Source organism: Podarcis vaucheri (assembly GCF_965113315.1).
Source record: "Podarcis vaucheri genome assembly, chromosome: 2".
NCBI classification, from domain to species: Eukaryota; Metazoa; Chordata; class Lepidosauria; order Squamata; family Lacertidae; genus Podarcis; species Podarcis vaucheri.
Window position 1 is genome coordinate 55,824,935 of NC_138760.1, and position 15,499 is coordinate 55,840,433.

At 43.3% G+C, this 15,499-nt stretch overlaps 1 protein-coding gene across 2 annotated transcripts in view; it reads left to right on the plus strand.

Annotated features, from left to right (window-relative positions):
* The first annotated feature begins 6,539 nt into the window (after window positions 1-6,539).
* UBTD2 (ubiquitin domain containing 2) overlaps window positions 6,540-15,499 on the plus strand; it is a 39,913-nt gene continuing 30,953 nt past the window's right edge. Inside the window, exon 1 of one of the 2 annotated variants that reach the window (XM_082213083.1) lies at window positions 6,540-6,704. In XM_082213083.1, coding sequence (XP_082069209.1) covers window positions 6,635-6,704 — 70 coding nt within the window. In that variant the 5' untranslated portion in view covers window positions 6,540-6,634. Of the gene's footprint in view, window positions 6,705-13,491; window positions 13,652-15,499 lie in introns of those variants that run through there. The other variant, XM_082213082.1, reaches the window with a different exon arrangement.

The following is a 15,499-nucleotide window of genomic DNA, read 5'->3' on the forward strand; positions in this document are numbered from 1 at the left end:
TTGGTCCATCTAGCTCAGAAATGACTAGCATTGACTCTTCAGAATAGGGTATCTGCCAGCCCTACCTGGAGATGCCAAGGATTGTACCCAATACCTCCTGTATGCAAAGCAGATGTTCCACCATTCATACCTTGCAAGTGTCATGGAATTAAAAGGGACATCCCTTTTTTGAGAGAGAGAGAGAGAGCATGGCAGCCATTTTGTTTGCTTTGATCTCGTGCAATTTCATGGCATGTTTTCACTCCAAAGAAAGCACTTTCTTTGAGGATGTGATCTTGTATGGTGCCCCAAAACATGCGGTTTTGGGTGCCGTGCCAAAAAAATAGCACTTTGGGGGGTAGGGAAAGAGCAGCACAAAATCACATGAGAGCATGGCAACCAAAATGCCTGCCATGCTCTCATGATAAAAACAGGAAGATGGATATGTGATGGTCTTGTAGTAAGGTTAAAGCTTACTGGGAAATGATATATAATGAATTAAAAAGGATGTTCAAAATAACTTTTGTAAAAAAAAAAATAACAACACCAGAAGCTTTTCTTTGAGGAATTCGAGGGACAGAACTACCTAAATTGTATAGTTTATTTATGTATGCTACTACAGCAGCAAGAATGCTACTCACCGAAAAATTGAAAGAAGCAGAAGTCCCAGCAAAGGAAGAATGGATACAAAAACTCATGGAATGTGCAGAAATAGCAAAACTCACCAGAAGAATAAGAAATCAAGATAACAAACATTTTATAAAAGAATGGAAATGGTTTATTGAATATGTACAAATAAACTGAAAACAGATAAGGACATTGGTAGGATTACTGTAATAACCTGCAGTTTCATAAGAGTATATATTTAAAGTAGATAATTAAATTAGCAAATTAAATGAATTTGGATATGCAGAAGAAATTATAAAATAAATTTAAGGAACCGCAGAAAGAGGGGGAAGGAAGTCAAGCTTTGAAATGTTAAAATGATTGTAAAATTAATGAAATGTATAAACCTGAAAAGTATAAATATCACATTTTGGCTTCAAAATGTTGGAGGCTATGCTTTCTCCAATAAGATACCACCTGGAAGATCAAGGGCTTGCTTCTTGTGATTATGGAGTGTGACTTTCTATTCGATTTCATGTAGTGTTGAGACGGGAATCTTCTGCGCGAGGAACTCTTGGATGTTTCCATGTGTGCTTTGAATGAGCTCCGGAGGTGAGTGGTTATATAGTCTGCAGGTGGCATGCATTTGTGGTATACAGGGAATTCAAACCCCCATCCCAGCTACAGGACTGCTGTGGCATAGCAGTTGGAATCATGCTGGCAATATTACAGTGAGCTCACCTGTGTGAGGGTTCTGTGGCATCTTTGCTTCTGCCAGTTTCTGCAGTGCACATATGGGGTTGAGTGATGTCATGGAGGTGTTGAACCATCATTGTGGGTGGATGGGATGTCACCAGAGCACTGCACCATTGTTGGGGAGTGTGGGCAATATTGCTATGGCTGCTGTGGGTCATCTGTGAGTGCTGCTGATTCCCCCCCCCCTTTTTTTTTTCCCTATCAACTTTGCTGCTGAGAGGGCAGCTGATCATGGTTATACCACACCACTGCTTTTTTTCTGAAGGTACGCAGGGTACGCATACCCCTAAACATTTTGTGAATCTAAGTTTGGCCTCATTGAGGGGCAGTATTTCAATATGAGTAGGAAATTGAGAGTACCCCTAAACATTTTTTGGGGGGAAACACTGCACTACACCAATGTTATGCTGGCATAAGTAGCCATAAAACATTGGTGGACTACAAAATCAGGCTGCTCAGGGCTGAAAACCTAAAGGAAGGCTGAACTGGAAGCTGAAAGAAGTGAGGTCAAATATAGTCCTGAACTTTTTGCTTGCAATGGTTTGGCGTTCTGTTGGCATTCACAGCTGCCTTCAACCCTGGCTACCCTCTCCTGCTTTTCCCATCTCCAGACCTACAGCCAGTGCTCTCAAGGTGCTGGCCCCATGATGGCACTAAACACTTTATCTCAGAAATTAATACCAGCTGACACACCTTTCTGATTAACCTTAATGCACTGATTCCTGTTTCAGGAAATAAAACATTGAGGCCTGCTTGCAGGGTGATATAAAATGTGATATTTTTATTTATTTAGGGTCCTGGATTTAAAATTTCAGACATTTTAAATGGTCACCAAACACTGTAAAACAAGTCATATTGCATCAAATTAAGTACCAAAAGGAAAGAAGGAGGTGTTGTATTTGCTGTACTGTACAGGACAACACATTCACCATAAGAGGGAAGCAGAGATTCAATTTTACACTGCCACCCTTTCCCATCTTCCCTTTTTCTTTCAGCTGCTGGATAAGCACCTCAAGGAGATTGTGATTTGCAGAACAGCCTGGGATCTTGCAATGCAGTGGATGGGCTCTCGTACCCTCCAACGTTTCTCCGATGAAAATAGGGCCATCCTAAGGAAAAGCAGGTCAAAATCCAAAAGCAATGAGCTGTGAGAGCGAGGCTTGGCAGGTTCTGCAGTGATCACCTGTCCTGGGCAGGAAGCACTGGATGGGAAAGCTTGCATAGAGGAATCAAGAGCTGTTGGAGCAAGATAACAGGATGCATCTGCTGGAAGAGACAAATGCCAGCAAGGCCATAAGGCTGTGGACTTGGGAAACAGCCGCACCCCACTGGGTACAGCAAGGTACAGAAAGAAAGGAAAGCTGGGAGATGAGAGGGCAAGAGAGCGCATGGACAGAGAGACCAGAAGGGGAAGCCAAGAGAACAGACTCAAACCCCCAGGAGTGGGGAAACCTGGTGGAGGAGAACTAAAGCAGAAGACAGCTGGGCTTGTGCTGACAGTAACTACTGAAGAAAGGAGGGGAGGACAAGAAGATAGCTGGACCAGAGAGGCACCACAGCCTCTCTGGAGGAAAGTAGCCCAGTTGTATGATATAGGCAATCATTAGACCTGGGGCTTCCGGTAAATCACCAAGCCATGACTTGGGGAGAAGGTTCTGTGCATGGCACAAATGGAGTGTGTCACGGTCCGGTTCATGGGCGATCAAAGTCCCAGCTGGGGACGTCAGGACCGGGGGCAAGATGACGGGGTGGGAGCAGGACCGGGAGTCCAGAAGCCAGGAGTCAGAAAGCCAAGAGTCAGAGGGTCAGGAAGCAAGGAGTGATGAAGTCAAGGGTCCAAGGATCAAGGAGTCAAACACAGCGAGGCAAGGAACGTGTTGCTGTGGCAAAGAGCCAAAGGGGAAATGCTGACTTTGTATCCCTTCCCGGCTCTGGCCACCAGGTGCTGTGCGTTACCAATCAGCCTCACCTGTGTGGCCGCGCCTTGCCTCTTCAGAACAAACTTAGGAAATCCCCAGTTCTGCAGAGTCCTATTGGTCACAGGGCCTGGCTCCTGCATGCACACCTGACAGAGTGGGCCTGTAATTGTAAGCAAGAAACCAAGTAAGGACATTTTAGGCAATGTTCTAGATTGCAGTGGGTAACATGTGGCCCTCCTGATGTTGCTAGACCCCAACTCCCATCATCCTTGACCACCGGTCATGCTGGCTGGGGCTAATGAGAGATGGATGCTGTTGGCACCCACACTTCTGGGGGTGAAGTCAAACCGCTGCATTAGCAGCATTGAAGTGACCTCCCTGAGGCACAAGCCTGGGCAGTATTATGGAGGTCCTGGGCTGTCCAGACATGAAGACCTCTCTCTCTTGGCCTTGTTGTGGTCCAAAGGAGAGCAGAACAATACATTTGGCACCAGCTTGGCTGCAGGAGTTGCCAGAAAGAAGCGTACAAGGCACTATCCAATCATCTTAGGGACTCCATTCCAGATATGTGTAGGGTCTACTCCTGAGCCTTTTCTTCTCCTTAAGATATCCTGCAAAGCAGTACAGGTTTAGGATTAGACTTTTCTTTCTCCTAGATGGGCTGCCTTCCCAGGTTGATCAGTCCTAGCTACCTGGGTACACTGGATAATACATAGACCTTGTGGTCAGTGGGTTTATGGTCTAAAATTCTGTTTATATGGTCATCCACATAGTTGTACACTGTATTAAACAGGAAACGCCTCTGAATGGATTATGTTGTTTTTTTTCTGTGTTCAGCATTTACTAGTGCTCTGAGGATTTAAGTTGTAAGGTCAAGATGATTGTGGAGGGTTTGTTTTTAAAATCAGAGATTTTCAAATGACAGGAACTAATAGAATGCTTGATTTTATGGCCAAGGATATCCTAATTTACCCACCTTATTTGTCACTTTAGTGGCATGCATCTGAAAACTTTCTTTTTTCAGCATGGAATACTTCTGGATGCGGCCAGATCACCTGAGGACTGCTTCTCCAAATGTCAAGAAAGCAATTCCTTGACTTGAGTACTGAAACATGAATATTGCTGCAATCATTTGAAGGACCATAGACATGCCTGACTTTAGAGGATCTGTAGGCAAGGTCCGCTAACAAAATAATGTGCCCACAATGTGGCTTATGTGTTGCTTAACACTTGCTTACACAATCAAAACTCAGGGGCTGTTGTTTCAGGGCTGTTGGTCTATGATGGTATGTCATCTGCTCAGATCTAATCAAGTATATTGTGTCTTTTCAAAAACCATTCCTGTTTCTCTTTGCACTCAGTCCCAGAATGATATGCGACCAATTGCAGGAAAAAGTGAAAACTTGGGAGGAAAGTATATCAAAAGGTCCAGGTTTCAGTACAGCGGTACCTTGGTTCTCAAACTTAATCTGTGCCGGGAATCTGTTCAACTCCGGAAACCATTCAAAACCAAGGCGCAGCTTCTGATTGGCTGCAGGAACTTCCTGCACTCAAGCAGAAGCTGCGTTGGACGTTCAGCTTCTGAAAAATGTTCACAAACCAGAACACTTCCTTCCAGGTTTGCGGTGTTTGGGAGCCAATTTATTCAACAACTAAGCCATTCGAGAACCAAGGTATTACTGTACTTAAGTGTTGGATTCATATTTACAAAGAAGAGCACATGAGCATACCAACAAATACCGTAGTTCACTCACGGGAATTCACTTTAATATCAGTATGGGTTTGATGACAGTTGCTGTTCAGGACAAGCCAACACACCTTTTACAATACATATCTACAGTCTCCAGGGAACCCCCTTGGGAATCAATGTGCTGCAAATAGTACTATTTTAAGAAAAAACCTTGCCATGTGGGAGTGTGAAATAAAAATCTGCAAATTGGGCATTGCTGTTGTCACATATGGCTACAGTTGTTTACAATCCTATGCACTTCTCTAGGGGTTCATGGTGATCTCTCTTGTATGCTTGCATTTTTAATACTGTTTCAGTGTTACATAAGGAAAATATGAGAGTATTTTTTTAAAACAACCAGCACCACCAAAACAAATAAATGTTTTAATGCATTTATCAGGGAGGAAACCAAGAAAACTCCACTAATACATTTTGAGGAACATCCTATTGATGAATTAATTCAGTGCATGCCCTGTGTCATTCTTGCATATTGCTAGACATAATCAGTGCTTTTTTCTTTAAAAAATGTTTAGGGGTACAGTACTCTCATTTTCCTACTAACATTGAAATACTGCCCCTCAATGAGGCCAAACTTAAGATTCACAAAATGTTTAGGGGCATGCATACCCCCGTCCCCCCAGAAAAAAGCAAGGGACATAACGCTTAACTGAAATCATGGAAGTGAGGCTCAGATCAAAGTATCTAGTCTACATGTATGTGGAATACACACTGGTGAGAGAAAGGCACTCTAGTTGTGGTCAGAAACACTCTCCTGTCCAACCACCGGATGTGGGGAGGAGGAAGAGAGTAGCAGCTAATGCATGATGCTGGGGGCATAAGGGCTCTGACGCTGACAGCAAAGATTAACTCCAGATTGTGGGGAGGAGGAGGATCAGAGAGAGATGGAGGGGATAAAAGCCAGTTATCTTCTCGGGTTGTGGAGCCAGGGTCTTCTTCCAGAGACCATTCCTCTTTCCAGGGAGGTTGCCAAGTTGAGGCAATGATGTGACTGTGCAGAGGGCAAGTCCCAGGCCTTCCCCAATGGTTGCTTGGGAAGAGGGCGGAGGGCTTGACAATTCAGCCCCTTAATAATGCCACCTCGTCCCTCTTTCCCATGTCAGTAAAGGAGCCAAGCGATTGTGAAGCCCGGCTGGGGAGGAAAAAGTGAGGCTCCTGCGGGTCTCCGGCTTCCACGAGGCAGTCGGTGTTCGGGTGCTAAGCCACCACCAGGCTCTGCGCTCCGGGAAGTGGAAAGGCTCGTATTTCCCTCGGCGCTGAAAAGAAAGAGGAGCTCCTCCCCGAGAGGCGGAGGCGGCGGCATGGCCGGGCAGCCCCACGACAGACCCCAGGACTGCTGCCGCCGCCCCCTCCTCGCCGCTAGAGCTCCTTCTCCGGCGCGGGCGCTGCCGCTATTGTGGCGGGCCTGCCCGCCTTGACAGAGGCCGCGGCGGCGGGATCCCCGCTCGCCAGCGCCGGGGTGGGCGCCTGAGCGCAGGAGGCGGGGCCGGGGCGAGCGCAACAAGGAGGAGGAAGGGGGCGGCGGCTCTGGAGCCAGCGCGCCTGCCCGACCGGCGGCGAGAGCGACGGGGACGTAGGAGCTCGGGCGAGGAGGAGGCGGGTCTCCGGGCCGGGGCGGCCGGGCCCCATGGGCGGGTGTGTGGGCTCCCACCACGACTCCTCGGGCAGCCTCAACGAGAACTCGGACGGCACCGGAGGTGAGAGGAGGAGGCGGCGACGGCGCCAAGGGGCTGGGGCTTCGCTCGGCCGCGGCGGGGAAGGGGAGCGCGCAGAGGCGGCAGCTGCTGCTCCTCCACAATGGGGAGAGAAGCCGGGAGGGGCCCACACGCCCTCCCGCGGCTTCTCTGTCGACATCCCTCGCCTTCCTCGCTCTCTCTCCACCCCCCAAGAGGCAGCGCCTCGCTTCCCCCTTCGCCCCTTCCCAGCGGAAGGGGGGGGTCTTCTTTTCAACTTTCCTCAACTAAAAAGGGTCTCCAGGCGCTCGCTTAGGGGTATTTCTGGGCCCGGGGGGGGCAGGGGCTGGGCGTGAGGGGCAGGGCCCTGACCTGCAGGGGGCGAGGTGGACAAGGTGGGATAGACCACCCCCTTCCTTTCTCGTTGCCCAGGTATGGAAAAGAATTGTTTCCCTTCTGTACTCCAGTTGCCAAAGTCTCCGCCACCCACACTTGAGGCACCCACACCTTGAGAAAGGCAATTTAACAATCCTCTTTCTCTTCTGAATACTTTTAACTATTTTGAGCTTCGTTATTATTATTGTTGTTGTTGTTGTTATTGTTATTATTAAAAGTATATTGTTTGTTTTTATGGTACATCCTGCCATTTGGGGTGTGTATTGAGAAGTTGAAAGGTAGGGTATAGAAGTCTCTTCATAAATTACCGGTATGTGGGCCACCGCCTCCCTTCTCTTGACTTTGCTTATTCAAATGTACATGATGAGAAAGTGGCTTTCTTCTTGTCAGTATGGCTTTTCTTGAACCTCCCTTCCACATACTTAGCAGATACTGTAAACATATATTGTGCCAAAGGATGGAATTCTTACTGGAAACAATCATCTTCCTTAAAGTGGACTGAACTCAAAAGTTGTAGGTTTGTGTACAGTAATTCATATCTGCCTGTTATTCAGCTTTGCAAAGATTTATATGTTGATCAAACTGATGGTGGTGGTGATGATGATGGAGTTTTTTCTCTGAAATGGTTCTACTCTGTCACCTGAAGATCACTTACCTGCCACTTTAGGGTTTTGTACCCAGTTTTCTTCTAGTTAAATGTTGATACATTTCCCCCGGTTTAAATAACTTTAAATACTGTCTACCAATTTTTCTTAACTGCACATGTATTTAAAAGGGCAAATCATGTGGCAACACCAAATTTCCATTCTCCTTTAACAGATGGTTATTTCAGTCACCATATCAGTATTGCTCTCTATAGTATATTATTGCTTATGGATTTGTGTTAATATCTTGGGACTTTGTGTTGTTAGATGCATTTTTAAATGCCAGAGTGTTACAGTTCACAAACCTACTTTATATTACAATTGACATTCAGGGGTAATGTTTGTATGGGATAAATTTCTGAATTGTCAGGGTTGCACGGCATTTAGCTATAGAATTCCCATTAGAGGGGATTGGATTTCGGTACCTACACCCTCAAACAACTTGTAAAAATTGAAAAGACCTGCTTAATAAGTTATCAAAACCAAGGACAATGGGGGATAATGTAAAATTAACTAGGCTTAAAGTGGAAGCTGCGATGTAGCTGAAACCATGAACTGTACCTAGATAATTCACTATGCCTATGTAATGTCACCCATTATTAAGAAACTACCACACTGGCTAAGTATTATGAGGCAATGCAAGGTCATAGAAGATACACCTGTAAACCATGAACTTCCTGGCTTTTTTATGTTATCCTTCTGATCATCAAAGTAGGTTTTCCCCCCAACACAGGGTATGATATATCTTAATATAAATTTATAAGATAAACGATTCAGTGGAATTGTGGCTGCTTCTTATCAAGATTTCCCTATTAAGGTTTTGTGAATATCTTACATACACATTATACATTGCTGTATTTTGGTGCAAAGAGCCTAATATCCGTGTTACAACAGCTGGATTTTCTAGGATGCCCATCTGTTCAAATCATATACTAGAGTGCAAGCTTGAGGATCAAAGGATAAATACATTTAAAGCTATTTCACTAAAATGAGATCTAGTATGATTCCACTTCAATTATGTGGCATCCAGGCATGATTCTTAAATGCATGAAAGTTTCTGCAATTTCTATGTGTACGCATGTGCGTATCCTACGTAAGGTTTTCTTTCCTAAAAATAAAATATATGATTGAGCCATTCTATTAAAAATTAATGGACCGTAATCTACCAATCAAGATGTCAAAGTACACCTTTCTCTTGTTCTCAAAAGGTAAAACCTTTCTTAAATATGTGGTTGTGGTAAGTGTACAATCTGACTAAAAGTCTCTCAAGGGAAACTCTGTTTTGAAGTTTCAAGTGGGTTGCTGAGAACACTAGAGCACAAGTTTTGGAACAGCCTTACTGAGTTTGAGGCTAGGCTTGCTAGCCCACTAGGTCACTCTGTCTCTAATTTCACTTGCAGTGCTAGGTCACAGAATATCAATTTACAGGCTCCTGCAAATTATTACGATGAGATCTTGTGCAGTAGGAAAACATTTTAGAGGCAAATCTCAAACCAGAAGCAGATATAGCTTGTGAAATTACACAGAGTCCAGAGGTAATAAGAAGTTATTACTGTTCATAAGTCACCACTGATCAATGAAGTTCCTGTAATAATCCCTTTCTCTCTTATTACTTCCATCAAATATGCAATATACTGTAGACTTTGAAAGACATTAAAATTCGCTGGATGTCGTAATGCATATGTTAAGTACATGGGTGTGCATGTGATATAAAATGTCAGAATACATCTTTTCAACCACTTTGGTATAATTTTGATCTCTCTTTGCAGTTTTCTGTGATAGACATCAGTGCAATTAGACTTTTATAATGGAGGAGGACCTGTGCCTTCCAGATGTTGGCAGACTCCCTTCTCTCATCAGCCTAAACCACTATGGTCAGTGTTCAGTGATGATGGGGGCTATAGTAAAGACACAGGTCCCCGCTTAGCTGCATTGTGGGGAAATAATTTGTCCAATATAAATGAGATATGGTACTGAGGCAAAAGAAAATGTGTATTGGGTGGCTATTTATTTATTTTTTCATTTATGAGTTGGTTCTTAGAAATCATTTTTGTTTTCAAGGGGTTTTCTAGCTTCGTCTGCATGAGGAGGAGCCTCAACTGAAGGTAGTCTGCTGGGTAGCTGTTTCGTTAGCAAGCAGTCTATGTTTGATATTATTATTTACAGTGGTGCCTCGCAAGACGAAAAGAATCCGTTCTGTGATTCTCTTCGTCTAGCGATTTTTTTGTCTTGCGAAGCAAGCCCATTGACGGATTAGAGAATTAGCGCTATTAGCGGCTTTTAGCGGCTTATCAGCGTATCGGATCAGCTCTTGGGGGCTTTTTCTGTCTGCCTCCCTCTTGCATTCGCTCCATAGGATGCACAGACTTTCCCCCTTAGTTTTTAAGAGGGAAAAAGTGCGTCCTATGGAGCGAAAAATACGGTACATGCGATCAGATCACTAGGCTGCATCAGATCAAACTGACTGCTATGACATTTTGAAGTTCTCTCAGCTTTACTGAACTAGGGTTGCCATATATTGAAGAGCAAAAAAGAGGAGAGCCCAAGCCACTGCCAGCCTGAGCTGGGAAAAGAGGCGTGGGGGGCTACCACACTAGCGCACCTCTTTCCCCTGCTCAGGCCAGCAGTGGCTGCGGCATGCAGAGCATGCAGAGCACTGCCAGCCCAAGCAGAGGCAGGACCCCAGCTCCTACCTGATGTTCGCTGCAATGGCCTCGCTTTATTGTGGCGCTTCCTCTTCTGCAGCACAGCGTCGTCCTGAGCATGCATGTGCCCCCCAACCCCCCAAAAAATCTCCCAAACCCGAACATTTCCTTTAAAATGTAAAAACCTGCCCGGATGGGCATGTTGGCCCCCCAAAAACGGACATGTTCAGGTTTTCCTGGACAAATGGCAACGCTGACTGAACATCATTTGGACTAATCTTGTGCTGCAGTGGTTTAGATTATTTCATTTGTGTGCCTAATTCAGAATCAGTTCAGTTTAGTCCCACACTGATTAAATATATTCTTTCTACTGAAGTGGGCAGTTACAGGCTTTGCAGCTTAATTTTTCCCCGTTGGAGTTTTTGTTGATAAACTCTTTATTATTCAACTCACTCTGTTAAGGATATATCTCATTAGAAATTGTGAGTGTTTGTTTTCTTTTTTCAAAGTTCAGCAAGGCCTTCTGTTGCTTGTACAGAACAAAGAGAAGAGATCCATATTTGAAATATGGGCCTTGTGAGCCATTACAGATTTAAGCCTGTGGTCTGCAGCTGTCTGCTGCTGTTTTTTCTGACACATGCCTTGCCTGTTCATGGTATGAAGCTCGCTAATAGTTCAGCTTCATTGATTTGTTATCATCCTGTCTTCTGAAGTATCCTAAGATGACCAGTGACTACCAGTAAGAATCATATAATTGCACACACTGGTGACATGTTAAAAAAACCACTACGTGTAAAGCCTTAACTGTAGTGCCAAATATAGCACTTGGACTGTACTTTTGCTAACTGTTGAAAAGAAAATCCTTACATAAATTCAGAGTAGAAGTAGGCTACTTGTTCAGTAGTACTGACCATGTTTGAAATGTCTGATGAGTTGGAAAGGCGAGTTTGTATTTAAAGACTGCTTTCATTTTCTGTCTCTTCTCTCTGTATCAGATCTGTGATTGTCTTGCTGCTATCTGTCATTGGAAGTCTATCAATTTTATGAAAATCAGGATAGATAAGTCCTAGGGTGATGATTCCACCCCCAATACTTTTTTCCAAACTGGTTGTGTGGTTGCTTGCTCTTCCATACAAACTTGAAGCCTTGGTGGTTTTGCCTCCTGCTAAAAAAGAAAAGTGAAATCAGTCTTGTTTCTAACCTTGCTCTAAGTGTGGTATATAAATAACAGTTGTGTGTGTGTCAATATATTAAACTTCTATAATGCCAATTCTACTGTTTCGAGGGTGGCATTAGAATGCTTGTGAGTTCTGAATTTTTGACATGACCAGTTTTAGCTCATTGCTTGCGGTTGTTCTTCCTATCGAAGAAAGAAGCCAAATTATTTGTTTAATGAAAGTCTCATGTCTTAGTTTTTCTAATCCATTTGTGAGCAGCTTCTAGACCTCTGCTAATAAGAATTTGGGATTGTGATGGGGGGTTCGTGCTCCCTCCTGCAGAAACTGGGGTGAATAGAAAAAGGGATTGCCACACAAGCAATTCTTGTGAAGAACTCTGCCTCCACTGTGCTGTATTCTGATGCCCCATTCTCTATCATTTATCATAGTAGTTGCCCCTCCCCTATTCCCAGTAGGTTTCTTGGGCCATTTCATAGTTAAGGTAGAGGCCCACCCTTGAAATAATGGATTGAGGGAAATGCTGAAACTGCATGTGATGAACTAGTCTTTCCCGCACCGCCAATGTGGAAGAGATACAAAATGTATACTTTTTTTACCATTTTGTTAGTGGGAGACTAGTCCTACAAACGTGACAAGCAAAGCTAAGCCTGGATTAAGTTCCTTTTCTAGAGTGGACTAGCAAGAGCATGAGGGAGTGGGGAGCGGGAAATCAGTGCAGTATCAACACATGGTTAGAAATGCACTATAAATATCAGAAATGCATTATTATTATTATTATTTGCTGCCCATCAGATTGAGTTGCCCCAGCCACTCTTTGAAATTCTTTTGAGATTTTATTAAGATGTACTCATGTATAAATAGAGCCAAAGCAATTTGGAACTGTGCAGGCAAACTCTCTCAACTTGAATTTAGCTTCGGGAATTGTAATGAGCAAGATTATACATGGAGTAATGGAAGTCCGACAATCATATTCCCAAGGCCTCTAAAGTTGCATTCTAAGGCTGTGGGAGTGGACTGTGCCCTTAGTGATGGTGCGGTTGTGTAGCAAGGGGTTTAATACGATGTATGCATGAATGAGCAGTGTGGTAATCTAAGCAGAGAAGAGTTGGTGATCACTGCCCCATTGCCTGACTGGATGCAGCTCAGTTGCACTAGAAATCCTTAACAAAATATGTTGCAACTGGATAGTGTCTAAATAACTTCATTGCTCCTATTTCCATTTCCATTTACAATTAGCATTGCCCATCTTTTGAATGGCCTTCTACATGTATGTATCAGAACAGCAGTTGTGCATTATTTATTGTAATAGAAACTTTCCACAGTTTAACATTACATGGCAGTGTTATTTTAACTACTGGGTGCTAATTGTCCGATAACATGGTTTCTGCTCATTCTCTCAAACTGCTCCTTTCATGAACTATTATTCATTATTTCGGTAAATGTAGGCCATGCATTTATACTATTGCAAGGAAACTTAACTGGTTAAAAAGTACTATTTCTCTGTAGTTGGCGGACTCCACCTCAGCGAGGTTTCCAGCAACTCCCGTAGATTCTGTCTTCATTTTCTTTTTAGAACAAGAGAAGCAAATGGGCTTTAAAGCTCTGGTGGGGGTTTCCATTCACTGTTATGCAGATATAATGCTGTCATTGTGATCTAAAGTTTTAAAGTGATTATAAAAGCAGTGTCATTGCTTAAAACTGTTCTGTTCTTGAAGTGGACTGTTAGAGGATGTGTATGTGTGTTTATGATATCTATGAAAGACTGTAGCTCAGTAGGAGAGCATATCCAGGTAGGGCTTGAAGTATTTCCTTTTTTGAAACCCTGGGAAAACCAGTGTAGACCAATGGTCTGGCTTAGTGTCAGTCGGCCTTCCATATGTCTAATAGCAATATTCTTGCCTCGGAACTGGGAAGCTATCTGCCATCAGCCAGGGATCATTAGGAGGTCCTTCCCAGGAACAACATGGCAAAGGGGAGATTAAAGTGGCCCCATACCTTGGCCAGAAAAGGAGCTGCTTCAGGGACCTTTATTCCAACCTCCCTGCCAAAAAGAAGACCCTACAGTACTTCAGCGGCAAGTTGCTGTGAGACCACAGAACTGAAGGAAGGTATATTCTGGCCATATACATTGACTAGGGGACTAAGGGCTACTCAGTTGTGAGGTTTGGGGGTGGGGTATTATTACAACCATAAGCCATCCTGAAGATCATTCATTTGCAGGGGGGTAGTATATCAGAGAAATTACTGTAGCATTGACAGAGCAATCCTATGCATGCTTACTCAGAAGTAGAACACACTGTGTTCAACGGGCCTTAGTCCCATTGGTTGGTATACATTAGTTTGTTTGTTCTGAAACTCAATAAAGTACCCTATTTTTCCATGTATAAGACAACCTTTTTCTGATTTTTTTGTGATAAATTGAAGGTCGTCTTATACACGGGTTAATATGCTAAGTAAGCGAGGGCTGGTGCTGTGGTGGTAGCAGGGAAATGTTGGAGAGGAGGCTGCTTACCCACTCTTCCCGCCTTAGGAAGAGTATTTGGTGAGTGCCAGTATGCGGTGTATTACGGCACCAGTTGTGTCAGCCAGAGTGGGGGATGCTCGAAAAGCTGCTCAACAGCTCAGCAAACTTACAAAAGCAGCCCAGCAACTGTTGAGGGCTCCCCAAAATAGGGGTCGTCTTATGCATGGGGTCGTGTTATACATGGGGAAATACGGTACTATTCAAACAAAAGCAAATACAAAAATATACAAAATGAAACCGTATTGTGTTGGTGGGGTTGTGCATTTTTTTGTAGCCCAAGACTGTTACGGAATCACTGTTGTTTCCTAGAAATAAACTGAAAGTGTTGCTGACCCAAGATCGGTGTAACTGTTCTAGCAAAATAGGTAGTTGTGGACCTCTTACAGAAAAGTAAAACATTTCAAGAACTCTGTGTGTATTTGCAGTGAAGAAGTACTGTGGTGTTGAATAAGCAGAAGTAAGTCCTTTGAAACAATGGATGGATAGTTTGGAAATGTTTTCTAAGGAGTGAGGTGAAAATATTTTGATTTAATAGACATAAGTTATTGACAGTTAAGATTTCATCTTCTTTCTTAGAGCTCGGTGTTTTGAATGTAGTGTGGAGGTCATGAGTTTCCAACTTGATGCTAATTTTGCGTATCTTACTGGTACAGTACAAAACTATGAACAGTCGAGACCAACATTTTTCCAAAGTCTAGATTATGACTCCACTTGGTTAGATTAGTAAGGTTGCAGATGCACAATTTGTAAGATTAGAAAGGTTTGTCATTCTATAAAGTTCAGCTTTAGGTACCAGCAGCCTTCATATTTACCCCACTTTTTAAATGGAAAGTTTTTCAGTAATCCATCACATGAAGCAAGCAAGAATGTTAGAATAAGTTTTAAATGTTAAATTTTAACTGATGCTTACATACTTCTTGGTACTTTTTGAGTGGTAGCTAACATTCACATTATTCATAATTTACAGGAGCTAATGGTTTTAGTTCACTCTGTTATAACCACAGACTTGTTCCGTAAATTAATTTCAACCATAAATTACCATAAATGTAGCATGTGACCACCATAGAGAAATTGAGGATTCTCTGCAGTTAATTATGAATTGTGAACAAGCCTTTTATTTTATTTTAGGGGGTGGAACAGTAAAATAATTATACGTTGTCTCTTCCTATGATTACTGCCGTTTGTTGTAAATTCCAAAACTTTAAAGATGCCAACATTAAAAAATGCATGTTTTAACTTTGAACGTTAAACAGTTTTGGGTGGTTTACTCAACCTAGGTTTACTCAGAGTAGACCATGCACATTAATTTAATGGGTCTATTCTGAGTTAAGCAACTTGTACTTCCATGGTAGTGTTATGCAAAAAGCACAGTGATTTATTATTTCACTGTATTGTCATGAACTTGGTGGAGTCATCAAGAAATGTGGTGGTC